Below are 25,306 nucleotides of genomic sequence, written 5' to 3' on the forward strand. Positions count from 1 at the left end.
CTGTTGCTCATCCCTTTGTAATTAGCAGTTGGTTTTCCCAGGTGCTCTTCGTATCCAGCACACCGTAATGTCTGCAGTTCGTCTCAGCTATAAAGAGAATATACAGATTGACTGGGATGGGCATGGAACTCTTTCGATGAAGGTATGATTCACACACAAACACACACACACACAAATATATATCTGTATTTAAATTGATTTCCCCCCTAAGAAAATATGGTTGCCGTGTGCTAGAAATTCTAGATATACTCTACATGTGAGTAGAAGAGACTGCGCTGCAAACAATACGCACAGCTGACTTTTAACCCCAGTCGGCAGACCAGCAAGAATTTCTGCTCTCGGGTCCACTGACCAGGCTCCACACCACTTGCTGCCCGTGATTGGGCTATTTAAACTTTGGACTCGACATGCTAACCTGCCCTGCAATGTGGCCAGCTGGCGAATTTACAACTGGCAGCCACTGGGATGTGATTCCTCGCTACCCTGGGAATGGAGGGCAGCTTGCAAGGGGCTGCAGCCACCCTCCAGACAGATTGCAGATTGCATCTTTGTGGGAATGTTCAGGGTGGCAGGAGAGGATATATTGTTTATTACTATTCTTCCTAACTTGCGCTAGCAAGTTCCTTTACTTAGCAGAGTTACATTCCCCTTTTATTTTTTATTTTTTTTCCAAATACATTTTTATTGAGGTTATACACATAACAAACATACAAACAGATACAAAAGAAAAAATTATAACAAAAAAAAACAAAAAAAGCGTCAGGATATACAAGCCAACTTTTTCCTCTCTCTAACTATACAAAGATGCACAGCAGATAGCTGATTGCAGGCTCGTGTGAGTCTCTCACTATTATACAGTTCAGTCTGTCTCAGATTGAATTGTACATTCCTGGTAAATTCCCTTGAATTCTTCTTAAAAGAATAAAGACGCCACAATCTTATTCAAAGTCAATATAACAAGTTTACTCACATCAGTTCACAGTTGGATTCCTGAAGACAGGCTTAGTTACAAATATGTACATGTGAATCTACCCCATATGGGGGAATAATCCCAGTGCTTCTGCTAGCTGAGAGCTAGTAGATTAGTCCTAGCTAAAAGCTGGTCAAACGAAGAAGGAAGTCAAAAAGAGAGGAGGGTGTGCTGTGTGACTTGTCCTTTTGTTACCTGGACAGGTTAGGTCACGCCCACCTTCTATCACATGCAAAAGGAAGGATGCTCCAGCCAGGAGGAACAGGAAGTTTTGACTGGCTGGACCAAACATTCCCTTGCATGTCTTCTCTAACATTTCAAGGTATGTGGTACTTGACCACCTCTCATGTATCACATCCCACAATCCTGGTCTAATCCAAACCATTTCCTGTCTTCTTAAACAAGGATCACTTAATACTCAGAATAACACAGTTTTGACTCTTAAGGCAGCCTGAGGACATAGTCTTTCTCTGAGATTTAAGACACATGGAGATTTTGATTAATATATGAAATTTGATCATGTAAGAGCAAAGCCATGATTGACCTTTTCCTGCTTTTCTGGCTAAACTTACTCAGGCCCCAGACTACGCCAGCTGTGTCTTCTCAACTTTGAATGTAGTCGCGATAGCGATAAAAGCTAAAGAACATTTCCAGTGCCTTTTTAGATTGTCGTGTTCCTTTCCACCTGCTCCTTAAAGGTCAACATTGTTGCTTTTGGAGCAATCAAAAATAATTTCACGCACACAAACGCACAAATGTTTGTGCGTCGTTGCCAAATGTTTTAGACAACTGGGGGAAGTGATTTACTTTCACTCCCAGTGACCTGGGCAGACACTTCTGAGAAATATAATGAACTCTGGGTTTTCCTGCTTTTTTTTTTTTTATAAATGTTTATTAAAATTTTTTGAATACAAATGGAAAAATAATCAACAATATAGCATATATCATGACATATTTTCAAAACCTCTTTGGACTTCCTCACATCTCCCGCTCCCACTTACATCTTCTTAAATTTTAACCAGCAAATTATCATCTTATTTATATTCCTAGGTCCCATTCTTTTAAACATAGTCTAATCGTTCTCCAAATGGTTTATATTTTCCTCGATCTACTTATCATCCTAATTCCATCTAATTTAGTGGTGGTCAATTATTTATGATCTAGCATCCTTCTTAACATTCAACCAAATTACAATGCTTTTTAAAATAAATCTTAAATTTCTTCCAGTCTTCTTCAACCTTCTCTTCTCCCAGGTCTCGGATTCTGCCAGTCATCTCGGCTAATTCCATATAATCTATCAGCTGCATCTGCCACTCTTCCAGTGTGGGTAGATCTTGGGTTTTCCAGTGTTTAGCGATAAGTATCCTTGCTGCTGTTGTTGCATACATAAAAAAAGTTTGGTCCTTCCTTAACACCCTCTGGCCGACAATGCCCAGGAGGAAGGCCTCTGGTTTCTTGGGGAAAGTATACTTAAATACCTTTTTCAGTTCATTATAAATCATTTCCCAGAAAACCGTCACTCTAGGGCAAGTCCACCAGAGGTGAAAGAATGTTCCTTCGGCTTCTTTACACTTCCAACATTTATTATCAGACACATGGTATATCTTTGCAAGCTTGACTGGGGTCATGTACCATCTATATATCATTTTCATTACATTTTCCTTCAAAGCATTACATGCAGTGAAGTTCAACCCAGTGGTCCACAACCTTTCCCAGTCCTCAAACATAATGTTGTACCCAATATCCTGTGCCCACTTTATCATAGCCGATTTAACCATTTCATCTTGTGTATTCCATTTTAACAGCAAGTTATACATTCTTGAAAGTACCTTAGTCTTAGCTTCTAACAGTTCTGTTTCCAATTTCGATTTCTCCACCTGGAACCTTAGCTTTTTGTCATTTTTAAAAACTTCTTTAATCTGAGCGTAGTGTAACCAGTCTCGCACTTTATCCTTCATTTTCTCCAAACTCTGCAATTTCCAATTGTCTCCATCTTTTTCTAGTATTTCCCAATATTTTGGCCATTTGACCTCCATATTGGGGTTTTTTCGGGCCTTAGCTTCCAGCGGTGAAAGCCACCTTGGAGTTTTATTTTCCAATAAGTCTTTATATTTTGTCCAGACATTAAACACTGCTTTTCTGACAATATGTGGGTTTTCCTGCTTTAGTCCTGAGGAACAACATCCATTTCCTACTTAGGACTTAACTGGAAAATTGGAAAAATAGAATATAAAGCGGAAAACTTTTTAAAGGTTATATTGATTTCAGGAAAATTTCAGTTTTCTTTGGTTTGGCTGGATTACATCATTATGTCCCAATAATATTTGAAACAGACAGCTGGCATGCAACATAAACAATTTTAAATATTTAAATCCCATGGATTTCAGCACATTTTTTAATCTCCCTTTGAAATCAGTAGGATTTGAAAGTGTTAAACTTTGGCTGAATTGCACTCTGACAATGCAATGTTATGCATATCAGTTCAGAAGGAAGACATACTGAATTCATTGGCGTTTACTTCTGAGTAAGTGTGTAAAGCATTGCAGCCTAGGGGGCATATTGTTTTGAAAAAAAATTTCATCACATGTTGGTGCCAAAGTATGCGCTAGAGCACACACACTTTTGAGCTTTTTGCACGTTCTGTGCAATGAGAGGACTACTGCCTTCTGTCGATGGGAAGAGTGTGGGCATCCTCTGAAGCTCTGCTATGGCAAATTTGTCAGACACGTTGAAGATAAACTATTTGAACTGGGAATTTTCCTGCTCAGATCCATAGCTATTATGCTCCCCTGGATCTCAGATATAATGCATTTTAGGTATAAACTGCCATATTAAATATATTTATTGGAAGAGTGATATTGCTATAAAACAGGAGATAAATATTGATAATCATCTGGCTTTTTCCTTATCCAAGATTCCTGATACTGTTGGGCACATGCAAAATGCTTATATGGGCAAAACACTCAATCTGCGCCACCATTTTGTCAGTTGTGATCCTGAAGATCACGGATCTGTCCTCTGCATGAGGACAGAAACTATTATGTTAATCCAACGCAAAGTTTAATGTGTACTTATATACACTTAAATTCCCTTAAGTCAAATTTACTTGGGTAAGGGGATCATGGCCAGTGCCTTTTATTTTGTTTTATATACAGCACTTTTATATTTAGCACAATTTGTATAAGGTTCATTCAACAGAAGTCCTATAAGCAGCTGACTGGAGACAAAAAAATGAAATGTGTAAATACTGAATTTAACTCCTATGCTTCTTCAGTTACCCTCAGAATTCACGGAACGAACTTGTGGTCTGTGTGGCAACTACAATGGCAACCAAGGAGATGATTTCCTGACACCTTCGGGCCTGGTGGAAACCCTTGTGGAAGACTTTGGGAATTCCTGGAAGCTCAAAGAAGATTGTCAAGATTTGCAGAAGCAAGATAGCAATACCTGCAGTCTCAACCCTCGCTTAGGTACTGGCCCTTGCAATGAAGCCAGGGTTGGCTTGTGGTGAAAGATAGCAGCGTGTTTATCTTCTTTCAGCATAGCGTCTTCCATTGCAGACAAGTCCACAAGGAAAGGGCTCCCTGAAGTGGAAAAAAGAGAGAATCAGCATTTTATCTCTGAACTGTCATGCTCAGAGCTTGACAAAGAAAGGGAGAAAAGGCAGACCACCACTGCCACCTGGGGCACGTGCCCCTTTTTGCCTTGATCCACTGTTTGTGCATTTTTCTTCCTCCGGTCTGGATGCTATAATAATAATAATAATAATTAATAATTTATTTATACCGAGCCACTCTGGGCGGCTCCCAACAGAATATTAAAAGCACAATAAAACATCAAACATGAAAAACTTCCCTAAACAGGGCTGCTTTCAGATGTCTTCTAGAAGTCAGATAGTTGTTTATTTCCTTGACATCTGATAGGAGGGCGCCACTACCGAGAAGGCCCTCTGCCTGGTTCCCTGTAACCTCACTTCTCACAGTGAGGGAATCGCCAGAAGGCCCTCGGAGCTAGACCTCAGTGTCCAGGCTGAATGATGGGTGTGGAGACACTCCTTCAGGTATATGCTGTGTTGTCTAAATCCTGGCTCATGGTTTGTCTGACAAACAAGTTTGGCCTGGTGTTACATTCTAACTGGGTCAATGTGTTTTTGATGGCTTATGGTGGTTCCTATTTCTTTCTACAGCCAATAACTGCTCATCTAACATGTTGAAATTGTTTTCATTTCAGCCAAGTATGCTGAAGGCTCATGCTCAGTTCTGTTATCCCCGTTGTTTGAACCTTGCCACCGCAAAGTCAGCCCTTCTCCGTACCTGAAGAATTGCCGCTATGACGTCTGTTCTTGTTCCGACGGAAAAGACTGTCTGTGTACCGCCGTCTCTGCTTATGCGATGGCCTGCGCTCGCAAAGGAGTTCTCGTCAGCTGGAGGAAGCCAGATTTTTGTGGTATGTGCGCTTTGCCGAAATGTTAGTAATATAAAACATGGCATGATGTTTTATGTGCTTTAGTGTGCATTGTGGGCATGTGAACATATATTTTAATGTGTATGGTCGGTGTGCAATTATGCATGGCTGACACGCCCTTTCCTACTTCAAATGGCAAAACCAGGACCTTCAGCATCAGACGTGGCCCAGAACTATGCAAAGCCACAGCAAGGCTTCATAGTTTGTGCTTAGGAAGTGAAACAGTATAGGAGAAAAAAATATATATCCTCCTTTGAAATTATGCAGGCCTGGAGACTGTGTGAGAGGATGGTGATAATGAACCTCTTGTTGGCAGCAGTACTTTGCTAGAATGATGCAGCAATCATAAAAGGAACGAGGGGAAGGAATGGGAAAGGACTGCAAATGGTAAAATGATACAATTGGAACACATTCAATTGCCACAATTAATCTTTGATATGTGGTGCAGTTCGTTCTTCCTTTCACTTGTCCGTTATGTGCATTTACACCTTGCACAAATGCTGATTTTTCTGTGGCTGCAGATCCATTAAAAGCCTCATTACATGATCCTGGTTCTCTAGATACCTCTCATGGTGCAATGAAGAAATGTTTGCTCATTTAGATGGATTGAGATTGCAGCTGGCAGTTTTGCATAATTACTGCTAATGGACCAGAGTATTGGAGTATTGGGCAGCTTCCTGCTCAGAGACTGTGGGTCATATTTCACAATATGTTTATCCTGTGGTTTCTCCATGAGCACAGTACTTTCCTTTCACAAATAGCCAGCGCAGGGTGCCTGGTCCAGATTGGGAAACTGCCATAGGATTTGGGGGCTTGTGAGAGGGGAAGCCTTTACTGCAGTCCTGATTCAGGTTGCCCTGGTGGTGTCTGCTGTTTGCATAGGGGGGAAAATTTTCATTGGAGCAAATAGGAGTTTGTTCCTATGCAAATAGGAGGCAGGGCCCCCCTCATCCAGATCACGATTACAGTGGGGGATTACCGTAAATTGGGCTGGGGCCCCCTGCTGGCATCCCACCCACGCCACAATCCGGATTGGGACCTGCGCACAGGCTGTTAGTGAAATAAGAATCTTGTGCTTCCACGGCCAGTTAAAATGACTTGAACTAGTTTTGGTCCTTGGGATTCTAGGCGATGTATGAATGATTGTTTTGTTTTCTAGAAGCTCAGAGGTGAGGCGGCGGAGCTGTGCTTGTGCCAATATTGTTCTGTCCGCTGTGGACTCTGAGCAAATAAATTTTGTGGGGATTGAAGTACTACAAAGCCCTGCAGAAACCTGTCAGGCAAGAGAAGCACAAACCTTTGTGCAATTGTGGGCAGCATGCCAAGGGTGGCATTAAAGGTGTGGCGCTGGTGGTTCAGGAATCAGTTTTACTTCTTGGGATTCGGGAAGTGGGGAATATCACGTTCCTTCGGTATTGAATTATATTTCCACTATTCTAATTTTGTGTCCCCATTTTGTATTTTTAAGTTGTGAACCAGCCTGTGATCTTCAAATGAAGAACAGCGTACAAATAAAATAGATAAAAATAATAGACGTTACTTTAGTTTTGTGGCCAGCAGCAACATCTGTTTGCTTTTTTAAATGATACCAAATGTGGGTTTGTGTATGTGTGTGATATTCAGAAGGGATTTTAGTCAGGATCATGGCTTTGGCAACAGGGAGCAAGCCTTCCCTCCTTGCTGTCCCAATTAAAACCACACATAACTTGCACATACCGTTATTTTGTTTATTTATAAAATAAATAACTTATTATTAATATTTGTGGCTGGCTGTTCATCATGAAATTAAAGTAATACCTAGTTTGGCCTTCTGGCTAGCTGATGGAAAGAGAATAATGGCTACTCTTGCAAAGAAAAAGCACTTTATATGCGTTGTTTATGCATTCTAACACTGTGACACCAGATGGCGCTGTGCAGATCCATGTTGCTAACCCAATTTCTCATACAAAGTTTGCAACTCGTTTAACTGAAATGCTTCTCTGATGTGTCCAGAACCAGCCTTGGTGCCATATAATGTTGGGTGCATAAAAAGAAGAATTGGTGTTTGCCAGGCTGCATTTTTCTGTAGTCCTTTTGTACACACAAGAACTTTCTAGCTATAATAATAATAATAATAATAATAATAATAATAATAATAATAATTTATTTTTTATACCCCGCCCATCTGGCTGGGTTTCCCCAGCCACTCTGAGCGGCTTCCAACAAAACACTAAAATACAATAACCTATTAAACATTAAAAGCTTCCCTAAACAGGGCTGCCTTTAGATGTATTCTAAAAGTTTGGTAGTTATTTTTCTCTTTGACATCTGATGGGAGGGCGTTCCACAGGGCGGGTGCCACTACTGAGAAGGCCCTCTGCCTGGTTCCCTGTAACTTGGCTTCTCGCAGGGAGGGAATCGCCAGAAGGCCCTCAGAGATGGACCTCAGTGTCCAGGCAGAACGATGGGGGTGGAGACGCTCCTTCAGGTATACTGGGCCGAGGCCGTTTAGGGCTTTAAAGGTCAGCACCTAGACTTTGAATTGTGCTCGGAAACGTACTGGGAGCCAATGCAGATCTCTCAGGACCGGTGTTATGTGGTCCCGGCAGCCACTCCCAGTCACCAGTCTAGCTGCCACATTCTGGATTAGTTGCAGTTTTCGAGTCACCTTCAAAGGTAGTCTCACATAGAGCGTATTGCAGTAGTCCGAGAGATAACCAGAGCATGCACCACTCTGGCGAGACAGCCTGCGGACAGGTAGGGTCTTAGCCTGTGTACCAGGTGTAGCTGGTAGTCAGCTGCCCTGGTCACAGAATTGACCTGCGCCTCCATGGACAGCTGTGAGTCCAAAATGACTCCCAGGCTGCGCACCTGGTCCTTCAGGGGCACAGTTACCCCATTCAGGACCAGGGAATCCTCCATACCTACCTGCCTCCTGTCCTCCAAAAACAGTACTTCTGTCTTGTCAGGATTCAACCTCAATCTATGATTTGTGTCCTTATTTTCACACAGTGAACCACACTTGAATAACCTAAATCCCACCAAATGGAACATTCAGACATGAATGCTGACCCAGCAAGGATTGACTAATCTCTGCCTTTGCTAGGACTGCAAGAATTTGGCTGGGGGGGGGGGGGGGAGGAATCCAGCTGGTAGGGTACAAGGTTCATTCCTGAGGTCTTGCGTTTAGCATCTTCAGTCTTCAGTTATGTAGGTAAATGTAAGTAAATGTGCCACTGTCACTCAGGGCCAGTTAATCTGACCTGGTGGCCCTAGAGTATGGTCTGAAGATTGAAGCTACCATTTTTTTGAAGCTAAACAGGCCTGACTCAAGTCTGTACGCCACCTTGCGTTCCACAAAGAGAGTTTCAATTCTATTAATGTTATTTCCCCCTATTTTTGTGATTATAAGCTGCCTTGAGCCCCATCAGGTGGGAAAAACCGGAGTATGAATAAATTAAAAACAATAACAAAATAGTATGGATTCAACCAAATTATTGTGTGGAAAGGATATATACTTCAGTGGCTTTTGAGCTCAGAAGGAATAATTATTTGGTTGAATCTTTATTCTTTAAGACAGCACTTTTTTGTAGTGATTTCCCCAGCATTAAAAACCTCCAAAGTTCGACATTTGGAAATTGTTTCTCCATCCTGTTCCCACTGGGATGTGTGTTCTTCAGTGTGCTTGAGAACAGGTCAGAGGCACTGACAGGATCTTACCTCTGGCATGTCTAGTGGTGAGGGGCAACTCTGACAAAAGATGGCCAATTCTTCTCTCTCGCCTTCCCAAATAGCATTCCTGTTATATCAGGAACTGTAAAATAATAATAGGGACGTGGGTGGCACTGTGGGTTAAACCACAGAGTCTAGGACTTGCCGATCAGAAGGTCGGCAGTTTGAATCCCCTCGACGGGGTGAGCTCCCGTTGCTCGGTCCCTGCTCCTGCCAACCTAGCAGTTCAAAAGTACGAAGTGCAAGTAGATAAATCGGTACCGGTCCAGCGGGAAGGTAAATGGCGTTTCCGTGCGCTGCTCTGGTTCGCCAGAAGTGGCTTAGTCATGCTAGCCACATGACCCGGAAGCTGTACGCCGACTCCCTCGGCCAATAAAGCAAGATGAGGGCCGCAACCCCAGAGTCGGTCACAACTGGACCTAATGGTCAGGGGTCCCTTTACCTTTAATGTGATTCCCCCAACTGGAAGGTTGGTCATGCGGGAATGCAGTCCTCAGGCTGAGATAAATGTCCCATATACCTGCTCTAGCAAAACAGTAAGGTTTGGAGGTTCCATAAGGAACTACAGGACCGGGATAATATGGGGTCATGTCTGCTAGTCCCACATACTTCATCATCCCCACATAGATTTGGCCCTGAGAGACCGAGGGAAAGGTGGGCTCCTTTAGGGTAGAAGCATCTGCTTGGCTTCCAGTTTTCCAGCTTTGTGGAAAGAATTGGCTTGAGCCAACATGAGAGACCCTTAACGCTCATCTTAAATTGGCAGTGTTTTTTGTTCGTTGGGGTCCCTTTACCTTTTAAAATAATAATTTAAAAATCTACAATACATTTCTTCACTCTTTTACTCTGTTCTACAGCTTTGAGTTGTCCAGAAGGTCAGATTTACCAGCAGTGTGGAAGTCCATGCAATCAGACTTGCCGATCCTTGTCCTATCCAGATACAAACTGCAATGAGTTTTGCATGGAAGGTTGCTACTGCCCTGCTGGATTATTCCTTGACCAGCAGGGAGACTGTGTGCAAAAGTCCCAGTGCTCTTGTTACTACGATGGAGAGATCTTCCAGCCAGATGACGTCTTCTCCGATCATCACACCATGTGGTGAGTGCATGGCTCGGGTCTCGTTGTATCCCACCATACTGTGCGTGGCTATGTCTAAATCTAGGTCTGGAAGGTGAGGAGAACAGTAAGCAGGGCCAGGCTGGGATACAGTGGTACCTTGGTTTTCAAACAGCTTAGTTCACGAACAACTTGGAACCCAAATGCTGCCAAACCAGAAGTAGGTGTTCCAATTTTTAAACTTTTTTTCAAAAGCTGAACGTGCTCCGTTTTGCGTCCCCCTGTTTCCTGTTGCGCTGCTACTTTGCACCCCCCCATTGTAATTCAAGCCTTCCGTTTCCGATTGCAGTGTTCTGAGGTGATATATTTGATGCTTTTGTTTTAGCTATTTATTTTGCGTTTTTTGTTTTGAGGCCTTTTCAGTTAATTTGTTTTTGTGACTGTGAGGATCCCAGTTCAGCTACTGATTGATTGATTGATTGATTGATTGATTGTGTGACTGCGGAAATGGATAAAAGCCCCCCATCCAAACAATGACTATCATCAGTGCAGGTAAGGTTTTTTTTAAAAAAAATTATCATCTGCAATACTGTTTTATTTATTTTATAGTACAGTAGCAGTACGAAAGCACGTCAAAGTGCAAGTAGATAAATAGGTACCATTCCGGCGGGAAGGTAAACGGCATTCCATGCGCTGCTCTGGTTCGCCAGAAGCAGCTTAGTCATGCTGGCCACATGACCCGGAAGCTGTACGCTGGCTCCCTTGGCCAATAAAGCGAGATGAGCGCCACAACCCCAGAGTTATCCGCGACTGGACCTAACGGTCAGGGGTCCCTTTACCTTTACCTTGATTATTGCTTTCATTTTATGGGTCAATGGTCTCATTAGATAGTAAAATTCATGTTAAATTGCTGTTTTAGGAGTTGTCTTTTTAAAAAGTTTGGTACGGATTAATCCGTTTTGCATTACTTTCTATGGGAACGTGCACCTTGGTTTGGGAATGCTTTGGTTTTGGAACAGACTTCTGGAATGGATTACGTTTGAGAACCAAGGTACCACTGTGTTAAGGGATAAGGGGTTGCTTGTGCGTAAGCGCAAACCTGCTCCAAGCAGAGTAGTTGGCTTAAGACTTTCCCTAACTGGACAGCCCTTACTTCGTGGCTGTCTTAATCACTGGCAGAATCCGTCAGTGGGCGTTTCCTGAATTTCTTCCAACATAAAAGCTCCTTGACAGTGACTCTCCGCCTAGATTCCCTGCGCGACAACTTTCTGCGCAGAGTGGGCGTCCCAATGGGAGGTCCTGAGCTCTCTCCGCTGCCCTCGCTGGAAGCGTCCCTGAGCCTTCCCTCCGACGCCCCCTCCTCCTCCTCTCTTTCCTCAGCGGAAGTTCTCCCTCTCTCCCTGCTGGTTCCCTCCCCTGCATCTGGGAGCCCTGCCACCACCTCGTGCTCCGATGGCAGTTCCCTGACACACTGTATTTTGCTGCTTAAAGCGAAACAGAACATGACCCTACAACCTTTTTTTCCCTCCTTTTTTTTTGCCTCTGGAGATTGCAGTTGACACTAGTCAGGTAGCCATGTGGCTACTGGCTGCTGCGGCAAAGCATAGTATATAAGCTGTCCCTCAATTTATTGCAAGGGAGTCACTTCTTCTTTCTTTCTTCTAGCTATTGTGAAAACGGCTTCATGCACTGTAGCTCAAACAGACTTCCAGGGGCTTTCCTGCCAGACGTTTTCTTTCAACACCGTCCTTCTGCCAGAGGTTAGTATTCTTTCTTTTCTTTTAACAAAATGAGTTCGAATAATTAACATTTCTTTTCTTTTTTTAATCTTTTTAAAACAATTTATTAGATGTTACAAAAAAAATCCAAAAAGAAAAAAAGAAATAGAAACAATACATAACCATATATAAAAACATTTATCTACACAATTTTCCAGAATGCAGACTAGAAAAGAAGAAAGACAAAAGATAAAATAAAGAAACAAGAAAAAGAATGAAGAGAAAAAATACTTTTCATAATCAATAATTCCAAATTCATACTTCAAACATTACAATATATAAATCCTAGTTAAAATATTATAAAAGACTTCCACGGCATTCACCACACATCTCTTGGTTATCTAATTCACCATTACATCCGTTCTTCAGTCACTTCTCTTAAATTCTTTCATAGTCCATCTAATCTTTGTATTCTCTGTGTTCATCACAAGAATTTGTGTAAATATTCATTTAAGCATTCCCATTTTTTCTGTACCATAGTTTTAGATTTATGCCTTATTATATCCGTCAATTTTGCTAACTCCAGATACTCACATAGTTTACTTAACCATTCCCTTTTTGTTGGGATGTTATTTCCTTTCCAGTAACTAGCCACCAACGTTCTCGCTGCTGTTGTTGCGTATACAGTGGTGCCTCGCAAGACAAAAAGAATCCGTTCCGCGAGTCTCTTCGTCTAGCGGTTTTTTCGTCTTGCGAAGCAAGCCCATTAGCGGCTTAGCGGATTAGCGCTATTAGCGGCTTAGCGGCTTTTAGCGGCTTAGCGGACAAGCGGCTTAGCAGCTTAGAAAAAGGGGGGGGGAGTCGGAAAAACTCGCAAGACATTTTCGTCTTGCGAAGCAAGCCCATAGGGAAATTCGTTTTGCGAAGCACCTCCAAAACGGAAAACCCTTTCGTCTAGCGGGTTTTTCGTCTTGCGAGGCATTTGTCTTGCGGGGCACCACTGTATATATTATTTCTTTATTATTCCATCCGTTCCTCTGCTTAACGCTTCATTATTATAATTTTTGGACAGGGATACAATAGGGTACGGAGAATTAGCGATGAAGTTTGACCTCCTTTGGGGCATTGTAATGATATGCTGTTGGGAATGAATGCTAACTCTTGTGTTCTAATGTTATTTCTTAAAGCAAAACGAAGTGTGGCCTGCAGGCACCCAATGACCATGTTTGTATGTCCTGCAAATGACCCAAGAGCTAAAGGAATTGAATGCATGAAGACATGCCAAACCTATGAATTGGGCTGCTTCAGCCAAGGATGTACATCTGGCTGCCTCTGTCCCACTGGATGGGTAAGAATCATACAATTGTAGAGTCGGAAGAGACCCTGAGGATCATCTGAGGATCATCTAGCCCTTCAAGGCAGGAATCTGCAGCTGTCCCATCTGGGAAATTGAACCTGCAACCTTGATGTTACCAGCACCACACTCTAATCACCACTCCTAGATTTCACTTCTGGGTTGGTGGCAACAGTGGTGGTGATGGGAGATTCACCTGTGAAGGTGCCTTTGGATTCTGCCGCCTGAGGCAGCTGCCGAAGTCTGCCTCATGGATGGGCCGGCCCTGCTAGTGGTCACAAATGTAGAAATGTAGAAAAATGCAAACACAACACGCTGGCTATTAACTGTTAGTAAATATATAATCGGTATGATGTCTTTCAAAATATACGAATAAGCCACTTCAAAATAATACAGTGGTACCTCGGGTTACAGACGCTTCAGGTTACATCCACTTCAGGTTACATCCGCTTCAGGTTACATATGCTTCAGGTTACAGAGTCCGCTAACCCAGAAATAGTACCTCGGGTTAAGAACTTTGCTTCAGGATGAGAACAGAAATCGTGCTCCGCTGGCGCGGCGGCAGGCTCCATTAGCTAAAGTGGTACCTCAGGTTAAGAACAGTTTCAGGTTAGGAACGGACCTCCAGAACGAATTAAGTTCTTAACCCGAGGTACCACTGTATATATATCATACAACACATCTCACAAAATATACAAGTAACTGCAAGCTGTTGTATCTATCAGAGTCAAACAAAGATTCAAACAACCAATGAATAGCCAGTTAGTGGTGAATTCTAACGACTTTATTCCGAAACAGTTGACCTATTCCTTTTGAGACTTTGGAGATACATCTTCCTTTGAGACTTTTTTTTAGACGTTTTCCTTTGAGAGACAGTTTGGTGTTCCTCGCTATTCACTGATTGTTTCAATCTTTGTTTGACTCTGATACATATAACAACTTGCAGTTACTTGTATATTTTGTGAGATGTGTTGTATGTTATATATATTATTTTGAAGTGACTTGTTCGTATATTTTGAATGACAACATACTGACTATATATTTACTAACAGTTATTAGCCAGCGCGTTGCATTTTTGTAGATTGTCACATTTTGCAACAAAGGGGTTTGTGTTTGTTCAGAGCAAACAGACCTTCACATTGTTCAGGCTTTCACCTGAGGGCATAAGAGTTTGTGGAGCAAGGACAGTGGAAGATATCATATTTTTCCTCCCCCTGCATATTCTGTACACATTGTCTGGACATTGTCTGAATATTCTCTGGACAGGCTAGTTTTTCAGTCTAACCTACTCCACAGGCTTGTTGAGGGGATTAAATGGAGACAATAGACGTAACACTGTCCTAACTAAGCACTTTGGAGAAAAGACAGGATTCAAATGTAATAACGATTACAACCTCTTTACTGAGGAAAATATTTATTTAGCACATTTTGGGGGAAACTTTCATTTTTGATTGACCTTTTCTAAAAAACAACAACAACAACAACAACAACAACAAAAAAAAAACAAACAAGGAAAAAGCCCTTTTGTTACAATGCAGGAAACAAAATGTTTCCTGTATGTCAATTGTAGAAAGGCAGTAATGCCAGGCTACAGATATAGGAAAAAATATATCAGAAAGTATATATTCGCACATGAAAGCATCTTCCATAATTGTTATTTTCCTGTGAAAAGAAGCTGTTTCTTTGGTTACTTGCAGACTACTTACTGAGTTCAAGTCTTAGCCCCTGCGTCAAAGTTGGGAAAGCCATCTAGATTTAACCGCTCATTTATTTTAATCATCTATCCTGTAAATCTTCATTTTGGATGTGTCTTTGCCACACTCCCAGCCAAAGCTGCTTTTAATCGGCTGGATATAATATTTTTCCCGTTTGATAAAGCAGAGTATTTTGTAGGGCACTAGATGGCACTCTTGCTCAACGCTGCTTCTCAGCTCCTTACTCAACTAAGAAGTGGATGCCTAAACAGCTAAATAGATCCTCTGCCTTCAATGTTTGTGCAGAAAACTGGAGTTTTGGCATCTGCAGCTTTTTGTGCCTCTGCATGACAGGGTAAAGGTAAAGGTAAAGGTACCCCTGCCCGTACGGGCCAGTCTTGACAGACTCTGGGGTTGTGCGCCCATCTCACTTAAGAGGCCAGGGGCCAGCGCTGTCCGGAGACACTTCCGGGTCACGTGGCCAGCGTGACATCGCTGCTCTGGCGAGCCAGAGCCGCACACGGAAACGCCGTTTACCTTCCCGCTGGTAAGCGGTCCCTATTTATCTACTTGCACCCGGAGGTGCTTTCGAACTGCTAGGTTGGCAGGCGCTGGGACCGAGCAGCAGGAGCGCGCCCCGCCGCAGGGATTCGAACCGCCGACCTTTCGATCGGCAAGCCCTAGGCGCTGAGGCTTTAACCCACAGCGCCACCTGCGTCCCGCATGACAGGGTAGATCTGCTCAAATTCTGCCTTTTATGAGAAAGAAAGTGAAGCCCCATAAGTTGGAAAAGCAGGGAAAGGAAGGTGGGGAAGAATCATCAACATTTATTTGGAGGCACAAAGCAGCTCACAGCATGAAAAAACACTGCACAAAATTTAAATGCAATAATGAAAGCATCTCATTAAGAAATATACAATAAGTCAAGCAATTCCCTTAAAAATTAAGAGTAAGGTCTAACAAGAACATACAAAAAAAAAAAAAAAAAACAATCCCAAAAGCAGCAAAGGTAACACACCACCACTATTAAATCTTGACATGATTGAAAACTCCTAAACAGCCTGCTTTTCTGGGTTCACAGCAAGTTGTTCTCTGTCACCTTCAGCCTTAACAGTTTTAGTTAGCAGGAATCCATCAGGGCCCCAGGACCAGAGAGAAACAGGCCAGCATCTTTGCAGCACTCCCAGGTGTGACATTCTCTGCTGGGTGCCAAAGAGAAAAGATTCTAAAAGTTCATTATTACCAAATTCTGAAGGCACACATTGCACTTTCTTAGCGGTTAACTCATTCAGGTTATGTGGGCAGCAGACTTACTCAGGGTTAAGAGATATCTTTAGTATTTGTTTTCATGAGGTTCCATTGAGAATGCCAGTCAACTGACCATTCAAATATTTTACTACTGTTAAAATCATCTTCTTATATTATTATAACGTATTACTCACCCTTCACCCTGAGGAGTTCGGATGGGTTACAACATCAAAACACAATAGGAAAAACAGTTTAAAGACCATTTGAACCAACACATGATTACAGAAACATCATCATCATCATTATTAGGGTTATTACTTATACCCTGCCCATCTGGTCGGGCCTCCCCAGCCACTCTGGGCAGCTTCCAACGGGATATTAAAAACACAATAAAAGATCAAACATTAAAAACTTCCCTAAAGAGGGCTGCCTCTTCTAAAAGTCAGGTAGTTGTTTATTTTCTTGACATCTGGTGAGAGGGTGTTCCACAGGGCGGGCGCCACTGCCACGAAGGCCGTCTGCTTGGTTTGTAGCATGGGTCCTACAAACACATCTCACTGGTGTCAAAGGTCAGGGTAAAGAGTTGTGTCTTCAGTATTCACTGGAGGCTGTATAATTTTCTCCGTATAATTTGGCCCTGATAGTTTTTACTTAGGTGCCTTGTTTTCATGTTCCTGTTGTGTGCTACCATATTTATTCTGCCCCCTATAATGGTTCCATAAAACCCCCATCTCTGTTCTAGGTAAGACATGGAAACAAATGCATCGTACCTGAAAAGTGCCCCTGTTTTCATAACGGGCGAGAGTACGCTCCAGGGGAAACGGTCATGAAAGACTGCAATACCTGGTAAGCAATTGCTTCTCATTGAGGTCCCTTGGCTCAGGAAGGAGACTGATTTTGCATTAAAATAAAACCTGACTCTGTATGACAAATTTTTGGATTTTCTCGCCCAGCCTCAGTAATCAAGTTTCTTGCTGGGAGGTGGGGCCAGCCCCATTTATAAATAGGGGGTGGAGCTGACAATAGCCAAGCAGTTGGCTCTGGAGATTCACCCTCCCTCCCCTCCCTTTGTTTAATGTTTCTTGTTTGCAGGTTAACTTTTTCTTCCTGTTTAGCTGGCACTTCTGCGGTCTTTGACTGGTTGCTGTTGAAGGACTGGGAAGAAATTTTCCTGCATTAGCAGGTTTTGTCTGCCCCGTAGCAATTCGCCACAACTTTGGCGGTTATGGCCTTGGGTGGAATCCTTTAGCCTTTTCTTCCCTATATTGGGGGGGGGGGGTGAAGTGGTGACTCACCCCCCTGTGGCGGCGATTCCAGGGTCCCCCTCTTAAAGGGGTTATATATATGGGTGTCACTGGCCATACACTGAAAGGCTGTCAGTGAACTACCCTGTGTGCAGGGATATGGTCTTGGCTGCCTGCTACACTTACGTCTGGCAGAGCACCCCCATATCCCATTTACCCTGATGAGCCCCCGTTCCCCCCGCTGGGGGGCTGGGAGGGATACACGCCCAAGGCCTAAGCCAAGGTTTTCCTACATTCGGAAGTTTAATAAAGTTGTGGCCTAATTTTAATTCCATATAACGTTGTCAGAGTCTTTATTCCTTCCTTATGATTCCTGGGGCTGGGGCTGTCGCCGCCTGGTCATGCAATAAGATGCTAGTCTAAAAGAGCATCCCTCTTAGCAAAGCCATTTCTGTAAACTAGCGAGAGAACTCGACTTGGAAGGGGAGCCCACCTCCCATGCAAAGAATCAGAGAGCAGGGGGAGAACTAAAGGAAGGAAGGAAGGAAGGAAGGAAGGAAGGAAGGAAGGAAACATGGAAACATGTGCAAGGCCCTGTTGTGGGATCTTCATTTATCGATTAAGACTTATGTATCCCGATTTTTATTTGGAAATCCAGTAAGTGGCTAACAAACATAGGAACCCACAGAACTATTAAAAACGCACAACATAATCAGAATAATGTCAAAATCAACAACGAGCAACACAGTGCTGCACGGCATGCTGCTTTCGTGTTCACATGTGTGACTTTGACACACCCAGGATAGACCAGCTGTCTCCCACCCCCAGCTTCTGAGATCCAGGAAACTTCTGGTACCCAAGAAAAATATTCTTGGATTTTACTGTAGAAGCAAAATAACCAGATTTTAAAAGGCATCTCCAGAAATCTTCCCAGAGACGGGACAGAGATAAAAGAGATGCTAAAATAAAGAAAATAAAAAGTGATAAATGAGGCAGCACCAACCACAAGGAAACAAAAGGAAGAGGCGGTGCCTCAGAAAGGAGCTGCAAATTCCATTTTTGTAAAGTAGTAAACTGTCCCAATAATGAATTGTTCAACATATTCCAGTAAAACCTTGCGCACAGCACTTTCCAGGAATTCAGTGTTCCTGTCAGGGCAGATGTTCCTTTAATGTGTTGCCTCTTTTGTTGTTGTTGTTTTGTTACCAGAAATTATGGACCATCCTTGGTAAACAGAGAGCCATAGGAAGTATGCAGTCTCACGCCCTCAACTGCTATTTAGTCGTCTTATGAGCACACACAAAAAGAAAAGAATGAATGAAAGGAAATACTAGCCTTATTACACCCCTTATTTAACCCATACTGGCCTTCAGAGGGCAATAAAAGTGTTTTCGTAAGAGAATAAGCAGCAGAGAGCAGGATATCCATGGTAAATCATGTTGTAAAATACTCCACTCTGTGTTATGCCTAGATTTTTTCTGGGAATACAGAAGTGGCAGAAATTTTTACACATAGCCTTTAAGTAAAGAGAGAATCTATTTGTGGTAACTTAACTTGCTGTTTATAGATCTTTGTGGGTTCCACACACACAACATTAGTGTGTGCCAGACTGTACATTTCTTTAAAGAAGGAAGTTAGTGGTTTTTTCAGAAGCAGCATTTAAAATGCGTGGAGTGCAATCCAGATAAACTTATGCATGTTTAAGATGCACAGTTTTCAACAGGAGAAGATTTCAGCACATGTTTAATGTTATGTACTGAAGTTCTCACCCTGGGCCAGCAGGGGGATACTGTAGATAGTTATGCAAATAAGGGATCGAAAGTGATGTTCAGTGATTGGATAGTTTTAGAAAATTGTTACAGTTACATTGTACTGGAGCTCTATATAAGCAGGCTGACTGAACCCTTCAGTTCAGTTCTGTTCTGGCCTGTGAATAAACAAGAGCTGTTTGAAGAATCGCTGTGTCGTCTGATATGTTCACCCACAACTTAACATTTAACCCTCACAATAAAATTGGGGGGTGTCTTATCTGCCCTCAGTCTCCTCTTCTCCTGGCTGAGCATCCTCAAGCATTCCTCATAAGACTTTGTTTCCAGACCCTTGAACATTTTGGTTGCCCTCCTCTGTACATGGTCCAGCTTGTCAGTATCCTTCTTAAACTGTGGTGCCCAGAACTGGACACAGGACTCCTGGTGGGATCTGACCAAGGCAGAATAGAGCAGTATTCTTACTTCCCTTGATCTGGACGCTAGACTTCAGTTGACACGAAAGGGTCATGGCTGCAGCCTGGAAAAATCTGGAGATTACTTAGACTTTCAAGCCTATAAAATGGTAGGGAATCCTAACTGTGTATGGTTACACTGGTTTTGGGGTTTTTTTTGCCTGTTTGGTCTTTGGTACTGGTGTGTTGTTATAAAGAAGGTGTAACTATTCTGAAGCACATAAAAAGTTTTTAAAAGCCTGGTTCCAGATTTCAAAAGTTACCTTGAAATCTTAGATCTTGGAATTCTCTCAGAGGAGGAGCAAATTTGATGGCACCCACAAACTTTGGGTGGTTTCCAAACTAAATAAAAATTTGTGCACTTCTGAAGTTTCAGCAGTGTCATAACCAGGGGAAAGGACCTCAATTTTTGAAGTTTGTGTGTAAGTAAGTGTGTAATCTGACTGTCTAGGCTGAAGAAGCTTGTTATCTTCACAAGCATTGTGAAGGTATTGCAGTGATATCTAGAAATGTTAGTGTCTCAAGGTTTTATAGGTGACATGATTTTTGCATGCTTCCTGCAAGACACAGACTGTCTTTTGTCCATGTACCAAATTATAAAGCAGACTTTTATTAATCAACACAGACAATAACAGCTGCTGGTCTTTTGCCCTCTGCAGTGTCTGTCGGGCTCGGAAGTGGGAATGCACAGAAAATGTCTGTGACGGTACCTGCTCAGTCATTGGCACATCTCATTACTTGACCTTTGATGGACTGAAATACAGGTTTCCAGGGAACTGTCAGTATGTGCTAGTTCAGGTAAGAGTGGGGATAGAATGCAGTTCTTGGAGATGAGGGTGGCGGCGGCTGAGAGAATGCTAAGGGTTAGAGATATGTAAAGCTACCATCAAAACCTATGGACACTCTTTTGGCTTCCCTCAATATTCTTCAAAACTTTTGCGTCTCAAGGTCCCCAGGGCCACCCCAATAACTCACACATCACACAGAAATTTTTGTTTAAGGTTTTTGGCATAATTTTGGCCACAACTTTATTAAAATACAAAAATGTGAGTGGTTGCTTAGGCATTGGTTATGATTATTTGCCCCCCCCCCCACGGGGGACAGACTGACATTCCGCACAATGCGAAAGTCAGAAAAGGGGAATACACTTGGGGGTAGCGACGGAGCAGGGAACCTGCCCTCAGCCCTCCCCAAATGCAACCAGGAGCTCTTGCTATGGCCCGAGCCCCCTTGACAGAGTGGACAAGCAATAGTTAGCCCCCAATTCCTTTAACGGAATCCCTTGCAGCAGCAGCATTAGAGGGGCAGGCACAGCCAATCTATGCCCCTCAACCAACCAAACCATAAACCAATGCCTAACCGTGAACCTTACAAGTTGTGACGATTTGCTATGCAGTAGGCAAAAACCAAATGGCCCCAGCCAATCAGCCAGATGGACAAAATTCCTACCAGGCCCCTGCCCCAAAGCAGACGACCCCATGACAGGCATAGCAAGGTCAAAGCGAACAACCCTATTCTAGGGAGGGGGGGACAGGCAATCCTATGCACGGGCAAAAAGAGGAAGCCCTAGCCTCGTGCAAGGAGTTTTAGCATTTCTGGCTGTCAATCAACAAATGGCAACATTAACTTCTTCCTAACTACAACGGAAGCCCAATTGGATCAGTGGCCAACGATCAATTAGCCCGCCCCACAACTTTGGAGTGTCCTGGCAGCCCCCACCGCAACACGTGCTCTCCATGAAGGAGAACACGCTTTACCAGAGAAGAAACTCTCAAAGTCACTTTAGATTGTATATATTTGATGACAACTTTAAATGAAGAGTGTGATTTCACAGTCTGGCATTGGAGAAGAGCCTACCATTGTCTCATCAACAGGCCGTAGGCCTGGGTAGGGTCACAACAGGCCATGTCCAATAGGGTCAAAGCTCCCTGCCCTCCAAGCTGGTGCAAACATTGGCCAGTGAAGCAAGCATAGCCAGAAGGTTCCTAAGATGTTGAGTAGCAATTGAGGCAGATCAAACATACCTGCCAAGTTGTCACAGTGATGGTTCACTTTTAATCTGGTGAGGGATACCTCACAGTTTTTGTTCTGGGCTTTGGAGGCACAATGAGAAGTACATCTGTTTCCAAGTTTCTCCAAAGCCCAGCATGATATTGAGAACAAAGTTATCACTCTTCTCCAAAGCCTGGAGAAAGATGAGAGATTTTTGGGATATTGTGCTGGGGTCCAAAGGCACTTTGTAGCAAGTTTTCTCACTTTAGTTCTGAAGGTTAGTATAGTGTCACAGATGAGAATCCCACCTGCAATTAGGGGAAAGGGCAGAGTTGGTGGCAACTGTAAAGTTTTGCTGAGTATCAAGGCCAGACAAAACTGATGGACCCCTGGATAGAGTTGCAGAGCTGTGTGCATGTCGTCAATACCACTTCCCTTTCTTAAAGGATTACTGCGATGGTAGTGATGATTCTGGAACCTTCCGAGTACTCATTGCCAATGAGGGATGTAGCTTCACAGGAGAGACATGCACTAAAAGGATTAGCATTCTCTTTGACAGTGGAGTGATTGAGCTGTACAACGGAGATGTAAGTATGAGCCTCTTATCTTTACTTCAGTCCCCTTGTGGAGGAGCAAGCCTTATAATGCTTTTCTAAAAAGTCTGGACCAAGAACATTTGACTTGATTAATATGCTACTCTATGACCAGCCTGCATAGCTCAGTTGGTTAGAGTGTGGTGCTGATAACACCAAGGTTGCAGGTTTGATCCCCATAAGGGACAGCTGTATACTCCATTGCAGGGGGTTGGACTAGAACAGGGGGTGAGCAAACTTTAGTGGGACACGGGTGGCGCTGTGGGTTAAACCACAGAGCCTAGGACTTGCCAGAAGGTCAGCGGTTCGAATCCCCGCGATGGGGTGTGCTCCCGTTGCTCGGCCCCTGCTCCTGCCAACCTAGCAGTTCGAAAGCATGCTAGTGCAAGTAGATAAATAGGTACTGCTCCGGAGGGAAGGTAAACAGCATTTCCGTGTGCTGCTCTGGTTTGCCAGAAGCGGCTTAGTCATGTTGGCCACATGACCTGGAAGCTGTACGCCAGCTCCCTCGGCCAGTAAAGCAAGATGAGCGCCGCAACCCCAGAGTCGGCCATGGCTGGACCTAATGGTCAGGGGTCCCTTCACCTTTACTATGATCTCAGTGGTGTCATGTTTAAAAGCAAGGCATTCCACTTTGCAGTGGGGCACGACTTTCTGGGCTTGTTTACACTTCCGCTTGTCCCATGCTTAGAAAGCATGGGTCTGAGCAGTTTTCCATTTGCCCCAGAAAAAACCTGCTCTTTAGCACTGAATCAGAGCAAACACCAATCTGGGGAAAACTCAGTTGATGCATGCTCCGATTCAGCGGTAAAGATCTGGCTTCCCAGGGGGCGGGGAGTGGCAAGACATGTGGGAGTCTGGATGAGGCCTCTGAAGCCCTTGGTGGATGGTGAGAGCAACCAATTTAGGTTTACTAACAGAGAATCTCGGCTCTGCAAGGTTTCCTTTGAAGCAGGGCTCCTGCATATTAGCCCAAGAACTTGTTTTCTGTGTTGGTGCTCGTGGGTGCCTTAAATACGTCAAAAATTCCCCCCCCCCTGCTGTCCCACGCACCAAGATAATCTGTGTTAACCAGTTGTGGTGACTGTAATCATTTCCAAAGTGCAGGTCCTGTTGCTAAGGCATACTTGAGCCCCACTATCTTTTGTTATTCAGAAAGTAAATTCAGATTTCATGGCAGAAGAAAACTCTAACTGCTGACACTCCTTTAAAAAGTATTTACTGCATTTCAGCAGTCTGGAAACCTGGAATACGACAAGAGAGGATAGTTAAGGGAGGCTGGATTGTTACATACCCAGCAAAGTGCCTCCTTCTTCCTTGCATTTAAAATATCACTACAGTTGTACCTTGGAACGGATTCCGTTTGACTTCCGAAATGTTCAGAAGTGCAGCTTCTGATTGGCTGCAGGAAGTTCCTGAAGCCAATCAGAAGCCACAGAAACCCTGTCGGACGTTCGGGTTCCAAATAACATTTGCAAACTGGAACACTCACTTCCAGGTTTGCGGTGTTCGGGAGCCAAAAAGTTTGACTCGCAAGGTTTTCGGGATCCAAGGTACGACTGTACTGGTGCTTCGTTGAAGGGGCTCCAGTTCTATCTCACACTTCCCCAAGCCGAGAACTTTAGGACAGATCTGCACTAAATAGTCACCAGATTCTTTCCCAACAAATTCAGGGGTGAAGAGAAAAGACTGATGGAAAAAAGGCATACCTTTCAAGAGAAGGCAAAATCCAGGAGGCAAGAGACTTCAGATATTTAGCCCTCTGTTAAAAGCAAATCTTGGGTTGACCAGGAAAAACAATAATTCTGTAGATGGCCCTGTTGCTCTTCCCTCCTTTCAACCACATGTTATGCAAAGGAAATCAGAGGCTCCACCCCACTTTGCATTTCCCCTCACACAGAAAAAGGAAGAACAAAAGACTGAGCCCCCTTCCAGAGGGCAGAGTTCAGCTGTTTGTCTTGGGCATTGTAACAGCCAGGAATGTCGCTGCATTCATCCTTCACAGATCTCCAGTGTGTTATAGAATTACCATTACCTAAACTTCCGAAAGTGCTGTATTATCCCTGGAATACTAGAGCTTTGCAAACATTTTTTTTGCAGTGAATTCTGAAGTCACACAATGCTTCTTTGTTTTGGGGTTTGAACATACAAAGAGTGGTTGCCACCATTTTTTTTTTTCCATTCAAAGATTTCATTTTTAAGTTGCACGGGGGGGAGCACTTCTTTTTATTTGAAGACACAAACAATTCAGTTTTTAAAAAAGCTCAAATGAATTTACACCAGCAAAGGGAACAATATTTTAAAACACATAAACTAGCAGTTTGCTGGCCTGGTATAACTCTGTTCCTCTGCCTCAGGGCACAATGGCCTTTAAGTGGCAGAGAGGAGATAATAATAATAATAATAATAATAATAATAATAATAATAATAATAATAATATTTATTTATACCCCAGGCTCAGGGCGGCTAACACCTTCCGGTGTTAAAGAACACAGATTTACCAGTTAGGCACATGGAGGGGGAACACTGTGTGTGTGTGAGAGAGAGAGAGAAAGAGAGAGAGAGAGAGAGAGAAACAATAGAGATTTATAAACTATGAATTCTGTGAGTAAAATTTACAGACGTTTCCCTCTCAAAACCAGCCAGTCAAGTGACAGGCAACAGGTTTATGCAAGAAATCAGAAAGTATTTTTTCGTGCAGGAACTCATCATTCGTGGATGTCGTGATGCCCATTAACTTTGCTTTTAAAAAAATTCAAAAGCACGTCACAAATTCATGGAGAAGTCTATAGACACCTATCAGCTTTACACCTGGGTGTTACCTGAGATAAGAAGGAAATAATTGTCTCCACTGAGCTCCTTCTGAAGGCTCCTCAGAGGCATCTGGCTAGTGAAGGCGAGTGGCCAAATTCTGCACTGAACCAACCTTGCTCTTTTTTTACCCAGGCCGCTGGTGTGCATCTGCACCATGAACATTGGTTCAGCCAGAAATAGACCCAACATAAATTTTCCTATCCTTCTGGGATAGCTGGATGAGAGAT

General features: G+C 43.2%; 1 protein-coding gene across 1 annotated transcript in view; it reads left to right on the forward strand.

Annotated features, from left to right (window-relative positions):
• Positions 1 to 25,306, forward strand: part of VWF (von Willebrand factor) — a 164,641-nt gene that overhangs the window by 35,814 nt on the left and 103,521 nt on the right. Inside the window, exons 13-21 of the mRNA XM_079975009.1 lie at positions 42 to 142; positions 4,245 to 4,440; positions 5,201 to 5,416; positions 10,003 to 10,243; positions 11,867 to 11,961; positions 13,107 to 13,267; positions 16,958 to 17,061; positions 20,340 to 20,478; positions 22,119 to 22,259. Of these exons, the coding sequence (XP_079831135.1) occupies positions 42 to 142; positions 4,245 to 4,440; positions 5,201 to 5,416; positions 10,003 to 10,243; positions 11,867 to 11,961; positions 13,107 to 13,267; positions 16,958 to 17,061; positions 20,340 to 20,478; positions 22,119 to 22,259 (1,394 nt within the window). The remainder of the gene's footprint in view (positions 1 to 41; positions 143 to 4,244; positions 4,441 to 5,200; positions 5,417 to 10,002; positions 10,244 to 11,866; positions 11,962 to 13,106; positions 13,268 to 16,957; positions 17,062 to 20,339; positions 20,479 to 22,118; positions 22,260 to 25,306) is intronic.

Source organism: Podarcis cretensis (assembly GCF_951804945.1).
Source record: "Podarcis cretensis genome assembly, chromosome: 5".
NCBI classification, from domain to species: Eukaryota; Metazoa; Chordata; class Lepidosauria; order Squamata; family Lacertidae; genus Podarcis; species Podarcis cretensis.